Here is a 16,493-nt window from a genome sequence, read left to right as displayed (position 1 = left end):
ATTCCTGCTTGCTTTTGGTTCTGTTTTTTTTCTCTCTTAAGCTGTGTCAATTTTCATACAGTTTTTTTAACGTTTCTTTTTCTGACTGGATTGAACTTCAGTAATTTACACTGGCCTTGGTTTGGATTAAATAGATGTTGCTGAAGTTTATGAATTAAACTTATACAGTTTCTGAAACTAGTCAAGATTGAACTAAGGTAGGCTGTTCTGTCTACATCCATCCATGATGTAAAATGTAGCTGTATCTTCCATTAAAAGAAAGTTGGTCTTTAATTCACATCATAATTACCTATGTAGCAATGAACTAAACATGGGAACTTCAAGTTTTCTTTAGTGCTGGAAAACTGTATTTCAGAAAGTATGTTTCAGAATGGAATAGGGCTGCTAATTGATTCTCCTTTAGAGCGTTCCTTTCCTCTCTGACAGTTCGGTGCTCATTATAAAAGCAGAATATAAAGAAGATTTCTATTGGAAAGAAGAATGAACTGAATAGTTGTCTACCTTTTAATTGGATCTAAGGCCTAATAAGGACAATAACAAATGCTATTACTTGGAAATTAAGTATTCAAAGAAGTCTTTGAACAGTGATTAAAATCTTAAAACAACACTGAAAAGAATATACAATGAGGAGATAGGCTGAACAGCAAGTTGCGTGATGAGCATTTGCCTGACACTCAAGCCATTTTTTTTACGTACACAAAATAATTTGTATCTCAGCCTGTGTTTTTCTATGTATTCGAGGCAAAAAAGCAAACTGCCTTCTCTAATAAAAGGACTACAAAGCATAGTCCTTCCTATTCAGAGAATGAAAAATCCAGAATGTGTTTGGCATTAATCATTATGGTTGTACAGAAACTGTACTGCAGCCAATTTTCATTTTAAATGCTAATTTTTTGAGATTAAGTAATTCAAAGAATATACCGAACTGGAATTTGATTTCAGGTTGCTTTAGGGCTATTTTAATGAAACATTTAAGAAATATTAGGTCTTCACATATGTGTGTCTTGGTATTTCTGATACAGGAGACATTCCACTGCACGTTAATATACGGGAGACCTGTGATTCAGGACAGCCTGTTGTGATCTCGCAGCCTCAAAGTAATGCTGTAAGTTTGGTGCACTGCACTTAAAACAACAAAAAGCCCTCCTCCAAAAGTGAATGGAGAGTGCTTCTCATTATTGCTGTTTGAAAAGAAATGTGTATCTGAATGTAACTTAGGCAAATAAAGTAAAAGGGGGTAGTATCATCAGGTAACTTCTGTGGGTTTGGTTTTGTTTTATTAGTCTGAATCATTCAGAATAGCGAAGATTTGATCCAGGTTCTGGCATGCCAAGAAGAGGAAGGTCAGTGTCAAGCCTCATGAGACCTTGCAGCTAACGTAGGTCCTCTAAACCTGTCAGTTGAGCCTTTGGTAGTTGAGCCTGGAAACTGTCAAAGGGTCCTATCAAAAGATGTTTGGAACAAAACCTGCTTGTTGTCAGTACCTGGGTTGTTTTCAGCAGGAAGTGGAGCCATTTACACACAAGAGGAAATGGATTTTTCTGTGCCTTTACCGTAACATTTTATGCCAAAGGAAAGTATGAGTTGTTGATGTGATGGGAATCAAATATGCAAGTCTGTAAAGAAAAGCAGTTGCACATATAAAACTTCATTAACACTGATAGGATAAGATTTTCCTGGCTAGTGTTTTCTCTTGTGCCTCTGCTGGAGTTTTGTCTGCCAGGCTTTGTAGGGCAGGGTATTGTCTGCCACATTGTGTTTGCACAGCATATGGCATGATACAGCCTCACTCTTGACTGCTGCTTAGATGTTACCATGAAAAAAAAATTGATTAATGCTGATAATAGATGGTATAATCAATTAGAGATGAGGTAGAATGTACAAATAAGGTAACCTTTCTAATATCATGATTGCTAGGCACATGCTGAAATATTTTTTTCCTTCCCACTCTTTTAAAAGGAAAAAAAAAAAAGGGATAATCCAGTGTTATTAACATACTGATTGGGATTCCAGAGGAACAGTGACAGTCTTAAAATAGTCATACATCATTTTGTTTTGAAAGAGAAGCATCAGCGCTATGGCATGTTGATTTCTAATTGAATGCAGTATTTTTGCTAGGCTCGGGCAAGGCCTGTGCTTGCTGATCCTCTGTGGAACAATGTAGTGATCTTGAGTCTAGATCCTTGTGAAAAGGCATCATAATCAATACGGTAGTTTCTGTCTGGGAAGTTTGATTAGCAGTGTGAAGGTTTGAGTAGTTGCATGGCTTAGGTCAAAGTTGAAGCAAATCAGCTGAGCAAACCAAGATGGCAGATTCACAGCTCAAGTATCTGAAATCTATAATAACCAAGAGGGTGTAGCCTGCAGGATTAGCGATCTAAAAATTCAGACATGCAGGATAGTGTTCTGAAAATTAAAAAAGACAAGAAAGTCTGTTGTGTTGCCATCTGTTCCTCCTTGGACTATGTTCTTGGTACCGGAAGGAGGGGTTATAAGCACCATTTGTGGCAATTAAGTTAAATGTGAAGAGAAATAAAGATTGACAAATATGTGTGACTCTGGCAAAAACTTTTGATATTCTTCTCTGCCATTGTCTCTGTGAGATAATCATTCTCCTCAGAGAATGAGGTTTTTTTAGATGTTACTAATCTCTACAGAATGAAAAAGGATTTCCCTTTACCCCTAGTTTGCTTCTCATTTTAAAGACAATTATTGTTGTTCTCTTATATTTTAAAAGAAAATTTAAAATCTTAACACATAACTGATGGTGGGAGAAGTCATATAAGGTCAGATTCTAATCTTTAATATATGACACCCATCACCAGGTTTCTACAAATAAACTAAAATTGTTTCATGCATGAACAATCACAATTTTTCAGATAGAGAACAATGTGCGCAGAGCTGCTTAAATTATCTCTGTTCTTGTCCCTTAAATTTACCAGAGTTTTTTTTACAAAATTCTGTGTTGTTTTTGTTAGAACACACTTACAAATCAAATACAGAATCACAGAACTGAAATAATACCTAGCTGATTCAAACAGTGAGGAATAAGGATGGTGATTGACTTCTCAGAAACCCAGCATGCTGTCACACCTTCTAAGCTCTGTCAAGACTAGAATAAAGGGTGTTTCTAAAATATGTTAGCTAATACTGTTTTTTTGCTTACACATCTGCCACGGGGTTCAACTTGCCTTGCTGATATATAAACGTATAGCTCTCACTCTACAGTAGAATTTTAAAATGTGTAAGCAAACTTGTCTAAATTTGTTATTTTAAAACTTATATGTAGTTGGTGCAAAGGGAAGCTTCCTTTTCACAACTGGCAAGGAAATTACTAACAACCAAAACCACCCTTCCAGAAAAAAGAAAATTTCTTGTAGAATTGTGCTTCTGTGAACTTAGTTCTTCCTTAGGGAAGGCACAGAATACATAAGACTCGTCTACTTACGGAAAGGGCTGACTACATAGCTAAAGGATGTGAAGGTTTAATGGCTGGAGTTCTCTTCTGGTGAAGCGTGAGACAGTCCCCAAGGAGAAATAAACAGTGCTGGTAAAATGATTTTGCTCTTGGTATAACATTGTCTACGTTAGTGTTTCTGTCAGCTTAGTTGTTTAAATTGTGGCTTTTTTTAAACACTCTTCATTGACAAAACTTTGTATGTCCTGTACAAACGGAGTATTGCTGTACTCACATGTTCGCCTAAGTGGCAGGGGCTAGTCTAACAGAAAGAGAGCAGACAGACCACAGCAACTGGGAGTGATCTAAGATCCTCTACAAGAAGCTAATAATTTCTTGGTTTAATCAATAGAGAGGACTTACCAGACCCTTCTGGAGATAATTGAGTGTCTTGGGAACATTTTCCATCTCCATCAAGCTGTGGAGGTAGATTGGCTGACTAGGGCTTCATTTTTTTGCTCACCCAAACATATGAGTGAGTCTCTAGACAGCAAAGGCTCGTAAGGGAAAATCAGGAACACTGCTAAAATGGTGGAATAGGGAAAACAGTAGGGGAAAAGGTGGAATAGGGAAAACAAATGAGGAATCACTGAAACCAGGTGGAATTGGTCATGCTTAGATGTAGAGGAACCAGCAGCAAAACAGGTGTTTGAAAGAGGCATCCTGAAACTTGCAGATGAGGGCTAGAAACTCAGCAAGAGATATAGAACATGATTAATTGCAGTGGAGTCATTCACCAATGAGTTGTTTGAATGCCCAGTGAACTCTCCACCAGCACTGGGGGAAAAGGTAAGTAGAGGTTCCTAAGAGCTCTTCCATCTGTGAGCACAAAACCCAGAGAGGTATGGGACAGTTTGTGGTTATCTTGTGAGGAGTTCCTGCTAGAAACTTTTGGGTATATCACAGCCTTGATGGCACAGTGGATTTTTTTAATACCTTGCTAGAACAGACAGACTAGCTGTGACCATCGAGCACCAAACTCCCACTTGTCTCAAGATCAAAGAAGCAGCTCAAGCAAGTAGAAAATATGTTTGCTGTACCAGTGTGTCCATTCACCTCCTAAAAGGTAGGGAGTCTTGTTGGGGTAGACATTTTGGGGAGGAGATATGCTGGAGGCTGAGGCAAGCAGTAGGTGTTGTCTCTCATCTTCTTGTCTTGGGAATGAGGTGATAAAAAAAAAAAAAGAATTGTGGAGGAGAGATGATAGGCCTCTAACGTTCAGCAGGGATAATCTATTCAAGACAGCAGAAAAGTCATGAAAGAATGAACTTTAGATTTCACCGTCTTTCCCTCCTCTGTTGTTAAAGAGAGAGTGAGCCCTCATCGCAGAAAGTATAAAGACAATGACTGCTTTTGGAAGAAAACCCAAATTCCAGGAAACACGTAATGGTCAGTTAGTTCCTTAGTGTTTTCTTGCCATATATTGTTACGGAAAACATTTGAAATCTATTAAGGAAAAATACTTTTGAGTTCATCCTCTTGTTCTGTAAAAATCAAGTGGAGTATATTGGGAAAGCAGGGGAAGATGAAAGGGAGCAAACCCAGTGAATCATATGTAACTTAGAGTGTTGGATCCCCAGATTGCACAGCCTTTTGCAGGTATGCACAAACTTATATGCAGTGTGGTGAGGAATTTATGACTTGTATAGGAGAAGAGCCAAACTTGTCCTGGAGCAAGGAAACTAGGACCTGTGGCTGGAAAACATGCTTAATGTCATCCTATCCAGCTTGCAATAAAGACCAGTGTGTGATACAAACCTCACATACTTCTTGGGCGAGGTTCTGTTACTGTCTAGTTCACATTTAACAATGTGAAGTGTATTCAGCCCTCTTGCAGATTTCATATACTCATATATATTGATGAAGGATTTTGAGGCCAGTAAATTGCACACAGGTCTATAAGAGGAGAGAAAAAGCCCAGTCAGGTGGAAAGCAGGGGCACCAAGGCATCAGCAGTCTGACATACCAGAGGAAAGTAAGTCTGGTTAAAAATCCCTTTTCAATTAAATTACTGTGGTATTATCCAAAGAGACAGGTGGAATTTGTATTCAGAAAGACTTTTTTTGTAGAACTCTGTGAAAGGGTGATGTGTGAGTAGGGTAAAAATGTACAACCTTTTAAAGCTTTCCAGAAATAGTTGGACAAAAATTGAAGTAGTGGTAGCAAATGATGTTTGCTGTTGTTTAGCTGTCATCAATAATTCCATTTAAAGAGTGGTCTCTCCAGGGTGTGATGTCTTTAAGAGAAAAGCAAACCCTGAAGAAGGCTGCATGATATGATTTATAATATGCCTTATCATCAAGGCTTCCTTTGAATGATCACAGTAACATTTGGTATGTGTAGGTTCGAATCCTTCATTCAGGGTGTAGATAGTACAATGCATCATCAGACCCTCATTTATGCTTCACTCTGCTGAAGAAAGTGCTGAGTGGTAGGATAGTTTGTTTTGGCAGGAGTTGCCAATACATGCAAGGAAGAATCTTATGGTAGAACTGCCCAGAGTGGGAAAGGCTCTGGGCCACTTGCAGCAATCAAGAATTTCTCTGGGTGACATGGAGCTTTTATCTGAAGTGGAAGCTCATTTAAAGCTGTGTTTATCATCATGCTTTTAGCGCTTTCTGAGTTGACCACAGTAAAATACAGACATCGGAGGGCAGCTCCAGGCATGCACTGAAGGTTGGAGTTGTGTCAAAGTAACAACCAATTTCCATGGAAATTAAAGCTGTTTAAAAATCTGATTGAACTGGAAAATGGACTGTGCTTGAGCAAAAGAGAGAGCTAATAAGAACAAAAGCTATCACCTATCATTATTTTCATGCAGATGGTAGCTAAGTCTAGTATTTGTCCTTGTGATAGTCACTATTTGATTAGTTGCTCATTGCTCATGATTGCTAGTTTGCTTTAGCAATGAATAAAGTATAATCCCCTAACAGCTCAGTTGAGCAGATTTAAATACCTTATCCTTCTTTACAGATATAGTAGCATTCACAGCATTTGATATTCCAGACAGTCGGACTTGCATAGATTCTCCCTTGGATTGCTGGGCTCGATAAAGCATCTTAATAGTCTTGGAGCCTTTTAATCACAGATAGAAGTTGGAAACCATGTCAGTACCAGGATTTACGCTCTGGTGTACTTGGCCTGCAAGCGATTGAAAAAGCAAACTCATTGCTTTTTCTGAGTTGTTTGTATGCAGTGGTTTGGGTGAAGGCAAATGTGGTACCAGCTCCTACCTGTTTTGACTTTGTTGATGGCTAAATTGTAGTCTTGTATTTGTGTGACCGTTGTACTAGACTCTGGAAGCCACTGTAGTGAGCTGTTTGCAGTTCTGCACTTCAGGGAAAGGCAAACTAGCAGGTCAAGCCAAGCCAATCCGTGAGAACAGGGCAGAGTCAGCTATGACCTGCACAGTCAGTTTGCAGTAATCTTAGCAGTGAGGCATACTTCCCTCATGGGTAAGATTTTTAGGGAGAATGAAATGCCATAACTGAAAGGCTCACATTTCTCTAGGATTACCATAGGGCTTAATAGTAATCGGGGTGAAATGAGCTAATAAAAAGACTTGCAGTTTAAGTCTACCCTGTGTCTTATCCCATGACAGAATAGTGAATCAGGATGTTCTGATTGTTTAGGCTAAGTAGGACTTTTCAGTCCTTTTCCTGATGAAATTCATTATCAGTTCTCCATTTCCTACTTCAGGATCTATGCTGTCATTAGTCACTTCAACATCCGCCATGCCCTCTCAGTCCTAAGGAGGTTTGTGATTTCTTTTCTGGCAGTGTTTGTACCAGTGTTTGAGAGGTGGACAGTCTCTCACATGGCCATTATCCAGCTCTTCCGACCTCTGAATGTCACCTTCCGCCTCTACCTCTGCCCTCACCAGTGCTGCGCTCAGACTCCATTTAGGCAGCGTTCATAATGAACAAGTCTGGTCTGGTTTTAGGGCATTCTGTCTTCCTGTGCACTTCTCCTTCATCCTCTTGAAGCAGGGAGAATGTTTGGCTTCCAGCTAACTGATACGTTACTGTTAAATATAAAGTTGCCCATATGCAAAAAAATGCTTTCAGAAAGACAGTCTATAAACTATTCCTTTAAAGCTTACAAACCTTAAAGGGAAAAACTGATCTGTGAAGTTCACTTTTATCCTGTTAAAATGAAAATGGTTGTGGGTGATGAATAAGAACTCATTCTTTTATTTTTTCTCCTCTGGCTTTCCACCCAAAAAGGAAATAAAAAACCCTCTCCATTTTCAGTTGCAACCCATCTTCTTTTCCTTAGTAATGATGGAGTAAACAGCTGCACTGAGCTGCACATTCAAAAGATCATGAGTCTGAGGAAACATTCAATACCTGTAGGGTTGTTTTTATGTAATGAAAGGCATATTGACAGTCACAGGGATTCCATTTAGACCTTTCACGTTTTTTTGCATATGTTACTGCTGATAGACAGATCCTCATTCATAGCTGAATGATTTGTTCAAAGATAGGAGACTAAGGCTTGAAACAGTTGATTTTGTCGAAGACAGGTTACTGGTAGAGTTCTGTAAGGACATGTATGAGATACTGTTCTCTTCAATGTACAAAGTAGCGGTCTAGGAAAACAAAAAAAGGATGCTTGGCAGGTGAGACGGATTGCTGATAATACTAGGGCTAAGTAATGCTAGCATGCTGACTACAAAGAGTTGCACCAGGAACCTCCTGTTACAAAGTGACAAATCAGCTACTTGGCAAATGAGAGTCAGTGTACATTGTGAAATTGTTGCCCAGATACTCACTAACAGTGTTTTGGGGGAAAAAAAAAATCTAGTTTATTGGCATCTTGACATAGGGTAACACACAAGCCATCAAGTCTCCCAAGCAGCATATCTGGTTGCTATCTGGATGGTTATGGAAGTCTGTGTTCCAAGGACCCTTGCCAATGGTGTCTTTGGCTGGATCAAATGGGACTCCCTGAACTGCTGTTTAGCTCAGTTTTAACAATGTAGCTAGTCCACGGTCCTGTATGACTACTACAGCATATGCATGATCCGTTGCTGCTGATTATCTTGATTTATGTACAGAACATCTGCTGTCTTAACTATGTACAAAACCACTGTCCTATGTTACTATTTCTGCACCTGCAGGAACAATTTCTACGGTGTGTTTATAAGTCTGTGTACAATTTGGTCACCTGGAGCAGGAACAGCCTGGGCAGTCTCTAGAAGGGGCCAGATTTTCCATGCAGGTTGTTAATTGACTCATTAAAACACATGAATGAATCTGTGCAAAGTGGGAGCTGCCTGTGGGACTCTTCAAGATAGTCCAAAATTCCCACCTGGAGCACCTCTACGTCAATTAGTCAAATACTTAACTGCAAAGGCAGCTTGACTTTAGTCAATCACCTTATTTCAAGTTGGTCCATTATCTCATCTATGCAGGTGGCTAGCTGGGGAGTAGCTAGACCATCCAGGGAATTAATAGCTAAGTGTGGTGAATGTTGCACATGGGCTGCCCAACTGCACTGCAGTTATACCCATAGGACAAGTTTGAATTTCATGCTCGCGACTTAAGTTCTATAGTTCTTGCCACAAAGTCACGCATACGGGAGAAAACAATTGTAGTTTGGTGTCTGCATTCCTTACAAACTCAGAAATTTATGTGACTTTAGTTTTAAGGTGATGTGAGCACTAAGACTATGAGGTGCTGAGGCTGGGAGCGCCAGAAAAGAAAACCCTACAAGCCAGGAGCAAACCCTAGAAAAGAGTTAGGGGTGTCTGGCCCTGCAAAAGGCTGCCACCTGGTTCAGACCAGTTTGGTGCTAGTGGCGCAGCTGAGAGACTGACCTTCTCTTGCTGCTCCTCAAGCCCTGGGCCTCAGGCGTTTGTCATCTTGTTTGCTACTTTAAAGGCTCATCAGGGATACAAGGCTAACTCGAGGTTAGAGCCATCTAAGAGTGCTGCAGGAGGCAGGAGAGATCGGTGCGGTAGGGAATATTGTGGTGGCTTCTTCTAGTAAAACAGGGAAGGTTGTCAATATGGGCTCCATAGGCAGACTTATTTGAGAAGATAAAGTAGCTTGGTTACAATCTAATAGAGTTGAACAAGCTGAATAGCAGGGGAGTTTTCTATTGTGCTAGACAAGCACAGAACACGATGCACCAGCTGGAAATTGAAGCATGACAAATTCAAATTATAGATAAGGTGTACATTTTTAACAATGGAAGTAATCAACCTCTGGAACAACATACAGGAGATGTGTATATATATGCACAAAGATACTCTTTTAGTTGAAAACTTTATATCAAGATTGGAGACCTTTCTAAAAGGCATGTTCCATTTTGACTACAAGATGTTGAGCTTGGTAGAGGAATTATTTGGTTTCATTTTGTCGTTTGTTCTGTGTTGGACCTTAGGCAGTGTTTTTATACATGTCTCTTGGCATTAAATTTTGTGAATACTTGATGTTAGACTGATCATGGTCCTAGCTGTGTCATGTTTTTAGAGATGTTAAAAGAAGTATGCTTATTTGGGTCACTCCCGATAGTCTTACAGTTCTGTGCTCTTCTGCCCTCCAGCTGACGGTCTCTGACCAGATGCCACAGGTTGGTGTGAGAGGGAGATTTTGCTGTATGAATTCTAGTGTTGCGGAATTAGTTCTTTCCAATACCCACTTCAGTCTTTTGGAAAGATGTTTTCTTTTGAAAATACTTTAATTTTTGATGTCTGTATAGGAAATTCTGTAGTGTAGTCTAGTCCATAATGAATTAATTATCTCAAAAAAATACTTTTTTTGGAAACGTCGTTGTTTTCTCTGATTCTCTATCTCAATGCTGTGCAGGGTGCATCTCAATCTTCAGGGTGAGGGAAGTTTATAACCAATAGTACCTGTGGAACTAAAGAGTCTCCTTTCTTCTCAACACTTCTGCTCCAGAAGAATATTGATTCTGTTTGCTGTTTGAGGCAGGTTGTTCAGTCAAGTTCTATTCTCAGAATAATACCAAAGTTAAATTTTACAGACACCCCCAATATCTTAAATAATGCTTGTGCTTGTTTTATATATTAATGTATCGTTTTTCCTGAACACAGAACTGGCTAAATCGAACCCATTTATTGTAACATTTTTCTTTTTCTTTGAAGGTGTGTGAAAGAACATATACCTAAGGAGATGTAAAATATTCCTTTCGTAGAAAATGAAAGGTGCTAAATATATGTTTCTGTTTTTACAGGCTAAAGCCTATCTAAAGATAGCTATGGAAATAGTAAGACGACTGCCAGTACCTCCTGCTTGAAGTGTTTATCACTGAAACTTGCCAAAAAAGCGATCTTTTGGTGTGACCAATGCAGAAGAGTCCTGCTACCTAATTATGTGGATGCCATATTTTAGTTCTAAGAACTTTTTTAGGAGTTAATTTACCAGAGGTTAAATTATGATTGCGATATTTACTGTTTTTCAAATCATTGTTTGGCCGTGTCCAAATGGATTGAAGTATGCAAAAGATGATAGACAATATTTAACTGCTGGATTGTAACATCATCAAGCAAGAAGGGATGAAGTACATTTTTTACATGTGTCCTGTTTTAAGATCAGGAATAAAAAATAGCTGCTCCAGCCAAGCAGAATGATGAGAGGGATGCCAAGGCATAAGTCCCCTTTAAAAAATTATATTTGCCATACTCTAATTTCTGTCAATTTTGGTTCAACTTTTTACTTGGTTAACTACCAAGCTGACCTTAAGTTCTGCAGAATTTTAAGAAGCAAATTCAGTTATGTAACTGCAGTACTTTTGTGTGTTTGTCTTAAAAGAAAATTAAAAAAAATTCCACATATACTCTGAAGAGTTCTTGTAATGGATCATGAGCAAATTCATTCATTATTGGATAATGTTCCATCATGAGGCAATTCACAGTTTAGTGGAGAACGGATTACATGACCCTGAGGCTTATTTCTTGACTGCTTTGATTATAATGGACTCAGACAGAAGACTAGGTAACCAATGTCTTCACTGAAAACCAGATGTTGTGCCTGAGCTCAGTTTGCCAGGGGATGCAAATGATCAAGATAAATTAAATTTATGATTGCATATTCCTATTACAGTGCAGCAACTTGGAATTTGAATATAAAGGTGTATTTTTGAAGTAAAGAAAAATTTGGTCTTCAAACTGCGTGGCCTTCTGGTTTGTTTTTTCATTGCCTTATATTTCTGTGATCTTTATTTTTGTGTTGGTATGTGGAAGTGGAAGAATATGCCTTCAGGGAATGAGTTTCCATTTACAATTAGATGTCTGAGCTGACATTTAGGCTTTTTCATTTACACAATCAAGTATGGGTATCTTAAACATACATCTTAACCATACCATACTGGGAATTTAACCATACTAGGGAGTTCTGCTGTTGATCTCTGTGGGACCAAGATTTTCCCTGTAGACCAAATAATTATTCACAATTTTGGATGTAGTTATTTATTCTTACTGAAGTGATACAACATAAAAAGTTGGTATACATTTATGTTAAAGAGTATTTAAGTAATATGTACCCAGAATTTACATGGGAAAGCTAGACACAAATTATGGGTTGAATTTCAAGCTTAGATGATTTTGTAAACGTGTAAGTTAGATAGTCCAAAACTGGTGGTTTTTTGCTTAAGTCAATCTCTGAACCTCCTCGCCCACACCCTGCCGTATGAGATCTCATATCAGTGTTCAGCTTTTTCAGTAGCATATTATCCCAGGCCTATAGAATTGACACAAATACTGACTTCCTTTCAGTTGTCTAACATATTTTACAAAAATGAAAGCTGGCTTAGTGTTCAGCCCTTTCATATTTTATTGATAACTTACTGGTTTTTTAAATTGAGTTTTATTTACACATATTACTTATTCATTTCTGCTTTACATATTGTAATTGTTGATATGTATAAGTAATCCTGTGGTTGTTTTGGCATAGCATGATCATAAATTTCAGTGGAAAAACTGGGACTTCTGACTGTTTTTTAGCAAAAGACTGATACTTTCTGAACTTTGGTATTTATTATTTTTGTTCTGTTTAAAAGAATGTCTCTGACACCCTGTTCGTGTTGAGACTGGGTGAACAATCAGTATACAGATATAAGGTTGTTTGTTTTCCTCTTCTTTTCTTTCTCATTATTTCTTGGGTTAGGTGAGGGTTGAAATTTGCTTTCAAATGCCCTTTTATTTTTACTCCCTTTTAGATTTTTTTTTGCCTTTTAATTAAGTACTGCGGTTTTGTTATGTTGAATTTTTCACCTGCAGAACTGTTTTGAATGCCTGTATCAAGAAACAATTTATAATGATTAAGTACAGTTTCTAAGCCAATCTGAAAATTCATATTTAATTAACATTTTTTTGGAAGGATTGCACAATGTAGTAGGTGAAACCTGATTTATTGATTAAAAATTGTCAGTTATTTAAAAAAAAAAAAAATCATACAGAGTAGGTAGGACATTTCTGCGTTTAAGGATAGCAATAGTCAAACCAAATTTAAAATGAGAACGTACTTGTTTTACTTTCCTCATTCTCACCAGTGAAAAAGTATCTGTTTCCCAGCCCTGCTCCTGCAAAGGAACTGAAGGGCGTTGACATAGTGTTATTGCTACTTAATGTTATAGAAACACATACTCATATTTTTTGTATTATACAGTACACTGTTAAATAGGTATTAGTGAATTCTAGTCAACATACTAGATTTGAAATTGTAGTTCATAAAATCACTGATATAAGTTATTGGATTGGGGGTGATGGTGGTTGGATCAGTTGGAGGTTGAGCAGGAGACAGTGGCATTTAACCAGAGTTTATAAATATAGATTATAGACTTGACACACAGTGGTGTTTGCTCTTTTCAACGCCAATATTTTGCGTTCATCTCTGTGATATTTCCTAGTGTACTAGTACATTTTTTCTAAAAATGCTAATCCGAACAATAGGACCTGGCTTTCCTAAGCTGTACGGGTAGATGCTCTTTGCTCAGGAGCAACGGAGACTTACTGCAAAATTACTGTGATCATGGGTTACCAGCACAGAATTATTAAAGTCTGTAGCAGTGTAAGCTGCAGTTACATGCTGCAAAATCCCACAGCGGAAGAGAAGGAAAGGAAGGCTGGGAGGCGCGGGGCCAGGCAGGCGGGAGTGGGGACAGCGGTGAACAGCAGTCCCAGGTTACCTCCCCTGTATGTCAAGAGCACGATTTCCCAGCTCGCCCTGCATCACTGTCAGAGTTACTTGCTTTCCCATTCACGGCATGGCCTTTTGTATAGTGACCACAATTGTTCTGTTTGCAGATAATTCCTGTTGTTTCTTGGGTGAGGACCGTACAGGCTGTGTCTTAACACCGTGCAGTTCCTGGCTTTCACAAGTTTGGTTTTAATGAAACTCAAAAACTGTTTGTGTCAGTCAAGTGTTTTGCTATAAAATTTTTACTGCAATGTTCAGGTCATTGTGAACTGTTGAGCCACCGAGACTATGGTCTGTGCATTCCTTCAAATGTTAAATTACTCACAATAACAACAAAATTTGTAATTGTTACTTGAAGTGATGAGAGGAAAGTAGTTTGCAAATCAGTTTTTCTCTACTAATGCAATTTGAGTTTAAACTACAACCCATTTTAGTTGTTCTGCTTGGTGATCATGGTGATGAAATAACATTAATGCAGAGGAAAAACAGCAGAAGCAGGTCATCTTTAGTGTATTAACAAAAAAACTCCTGTAATTCTGAACTTGCTTCAAATTAGTTGGACTCACTTGGATCCAGTGCAGCAGGTGAATGCCCCCATAATATCTTTCCCTTAGTAAGTATATGGTTTTCACTGGGACCTACTCAAACTCCCTGTTGGGTTTTCCCCGCTTGTGATGCAGTTAGTGCCGACAAGAGCAGGCTTTGATCCGAGGCAGGTGCTGCATACTGGTTTGTTGGTAAACTTTGTTCAGGCTGTTATCGGCCCCCTAATGTAAACCAAAGGCTGCAATCAAGAGGGAAAAGAAGGAGTGAATCTCATGCCAAGTGGGAATATCTCCAGGTTCCCAGAGACCCTGCTGAAATATATGGGGCTTGCAGGTGCAAGAATATATGTGGGAGAATAACAGCAGGAGAACAACAAGAAAGGAAAACCCTTCTGTTGCTTAGGTGGAAGATTAAAGAGCTGTGAGAGGCTCTGTGGGCTATAGAACTGCTTTGCAAAGGCTAAGGCACCGAAGATGCGGTGCAACAATATAAAGGGGATTTTGGTGCTTGCTCCAGCTGTGCAAAGCTTCTGTCAGAGCATCCCCAACCCCGAGACTGGCACGTGAGCTCCGAACCCGAGTATCCAAGTCGCAGGCACTGCTTCCGTCCTTCCAGATACCATTGGTGCAGGTAGGATCTCCACGCTTACTTTTCCACGAGGTTTGCAGTATTTGCCCAAGGTGCAAGAAACTTGTTCTATGCCTGGCTTTGGCTGAGATCTGTAGCTTCTAAACTTAGGAGAGGTCCTCAGCCACCCGGCTTAGTCTTTGCTAAGGACCGTCAAGGAGCATTCACCACTTCTGATAAAGCTGTATCGCTTGTGGAAGAAATAAGGAACATAGTCTTAATCACAGCTAATTATTTTTTAGCCTAATGACTTGGGCTGGACTTCGATGATTTTTACCTAACGAGTCTATGAATAAAATAATCAATTCTTAGGACAATATCTGGCATTGTAGCTGCTTACAGACTTGAGAAAAGGCTGGGAAGTTCTGCTTTGGGATTTTGATACCCAAGTGTCATTTTAGTTTCTGGGCCTATATTGTTGTTGTCGTTTTTATTTAATAGGAATGCTTCCTGGCGGGGAGATGGTTAGGAGGAAAGGCTCCAGCTTAAGGATGCTTACGGTGAATCTGAATTGCTGATTTAATTTCAGAATTGACTTATAATGACAGGAGTCATAATGATGATTATATTTTATTTTGGCAGCATATCAGGCAAGGCACCGGTATGTCAGCCACATATCACAAAAACACAGCAAAAGAAAAAATTCATTCCAAAAGTAGTTTTCAGCCTGAATTTAAGACTTATCTTTTTTTGTGTGTTCTGTTTTACATTATAAAGTTATTAAGTCTGGAGAAAAGGTATATTCAAGGTCTGTATTTTTCCATTATCTTCGCATATTCAGGAAGGCTTTTTTTTTTGCAGCAAGAGGAGGACAGGCACAGCTTGTTGTTCCTTATCCTCTCAGTTTCTCCGTTTGTGTGAGTCTGGATCTGAATACCCACTTTACTCAATGCAAATAAATGACTTCTAGGGAGTACGTAAGTCTTCGAACAAGCTAGTGGGGGGAGAGAACATCTGTTGTCCTTTAACATCGTTTTGAGGGCTTACAGATTTATTTGAAGTGTTTTCACTCATACCACTGGGATTTTCTAAAACTTGTGTTATTTCCTGTGGTCCAGAGGTTTTGTCTTTTCTATGAGAGAAAGACCGGAGACTCCCCACACTTGCCTCCCCAATCTATGCTTCCTGTTACTAAACAAGGTCTATTTTAAGAATACGAACTTCTGGTTACTTTTTCTGAAAAGTGTTAGCTTATTTATAATGACTTTTTAATGGTACTTATGCGTACTTTTTCACTTCCAGGAATTTTTTTTTTCCCCAATTAATATGGAAGAAATACTATGATGTATTTTTAAAGCCCGGTTTGGCTGCATATTTGGGAGAAATAAACAGGGTGAGAAACTATCTTATTAAGCCAAGCCTATATTCTGTAGATTTAATTTTGGAGTGTTCCTCCAGTGTGTAGATGTTGCAAATATTTTGACATTTCATTAAGGGGAACTGTTAAAATGAAGGAAGGTTGAGGAGCCCGAACGCTTTCCTGCTCCCCAGTAAGCGTTTTGAGGGTGGCGTGAGATGTGTCTGTGGGCTGGTCAGACAGGCCAGGATGAGTTTATGTGTTGTTTTATCTGCTGAATCAGGAAGTTTCTACATGTCTCTTTTTAGAGGAGGAATTTCCATATAAACAGGCTTTTGTCTGTGATACCTTGAGGCCTCTAATTAATTACATTTCAGATGGAGTCGGGGAGGTTTGGGTT

The 16,493-nt window shown here is 38.9% G+C and overlaps 1 protein-coding gene across 13 annotated transcripts in view; it reads left to right on the top strand.

Moving 5' to 3' along the window:
• Positions 1-16,493, top strand: part of NUBPL (NUBP iron-sulfur cluster assembly factor, mitochondrial) — a 152,634-nt gene that overhangs the window by 76,843 nt on the left and 59,298 nt on the right. For 6 of the 13 annotated variants that reach the window (XM_075151700.1, XM_075151708.1, XM_075151711.1 and 3 more), the window contains 2 exons: positions 1,023-1,105; positions 10,661-11,594. In XM_075151700.1, the coding sequence (XP_075007801.1) occupies positions 1,023-1,105; positions 10,661-10,723 (146 nt within the window). In that variant the 3' untranslated portion in view covers positions 10,724-11,594. The other 7 variants (XM_075151704.1, XM_075151703.1, XM_075151705.1 and 4 more) reach the window with 2 other exon arrangements.

This window comes from Calonectris borealis, chromosome 5, assembly GCF_964195595.1.
Source record: "Calonectris borealis chromosome 5, bCalBor7.hap1.2, whole genome shotgun sequence".
Classification (NCBI taxonomy): Eukaryota; Metazoa; Chordata; class Aves; order Procellariiformes; family Procellariidae; genus Calonectris; species Calonectris borealis.
The sequence above is the reverse complement of the archived record's forward strand: the minus strand, read 5'-3'. Positions and strand labels throughout refer to the sequence as shown.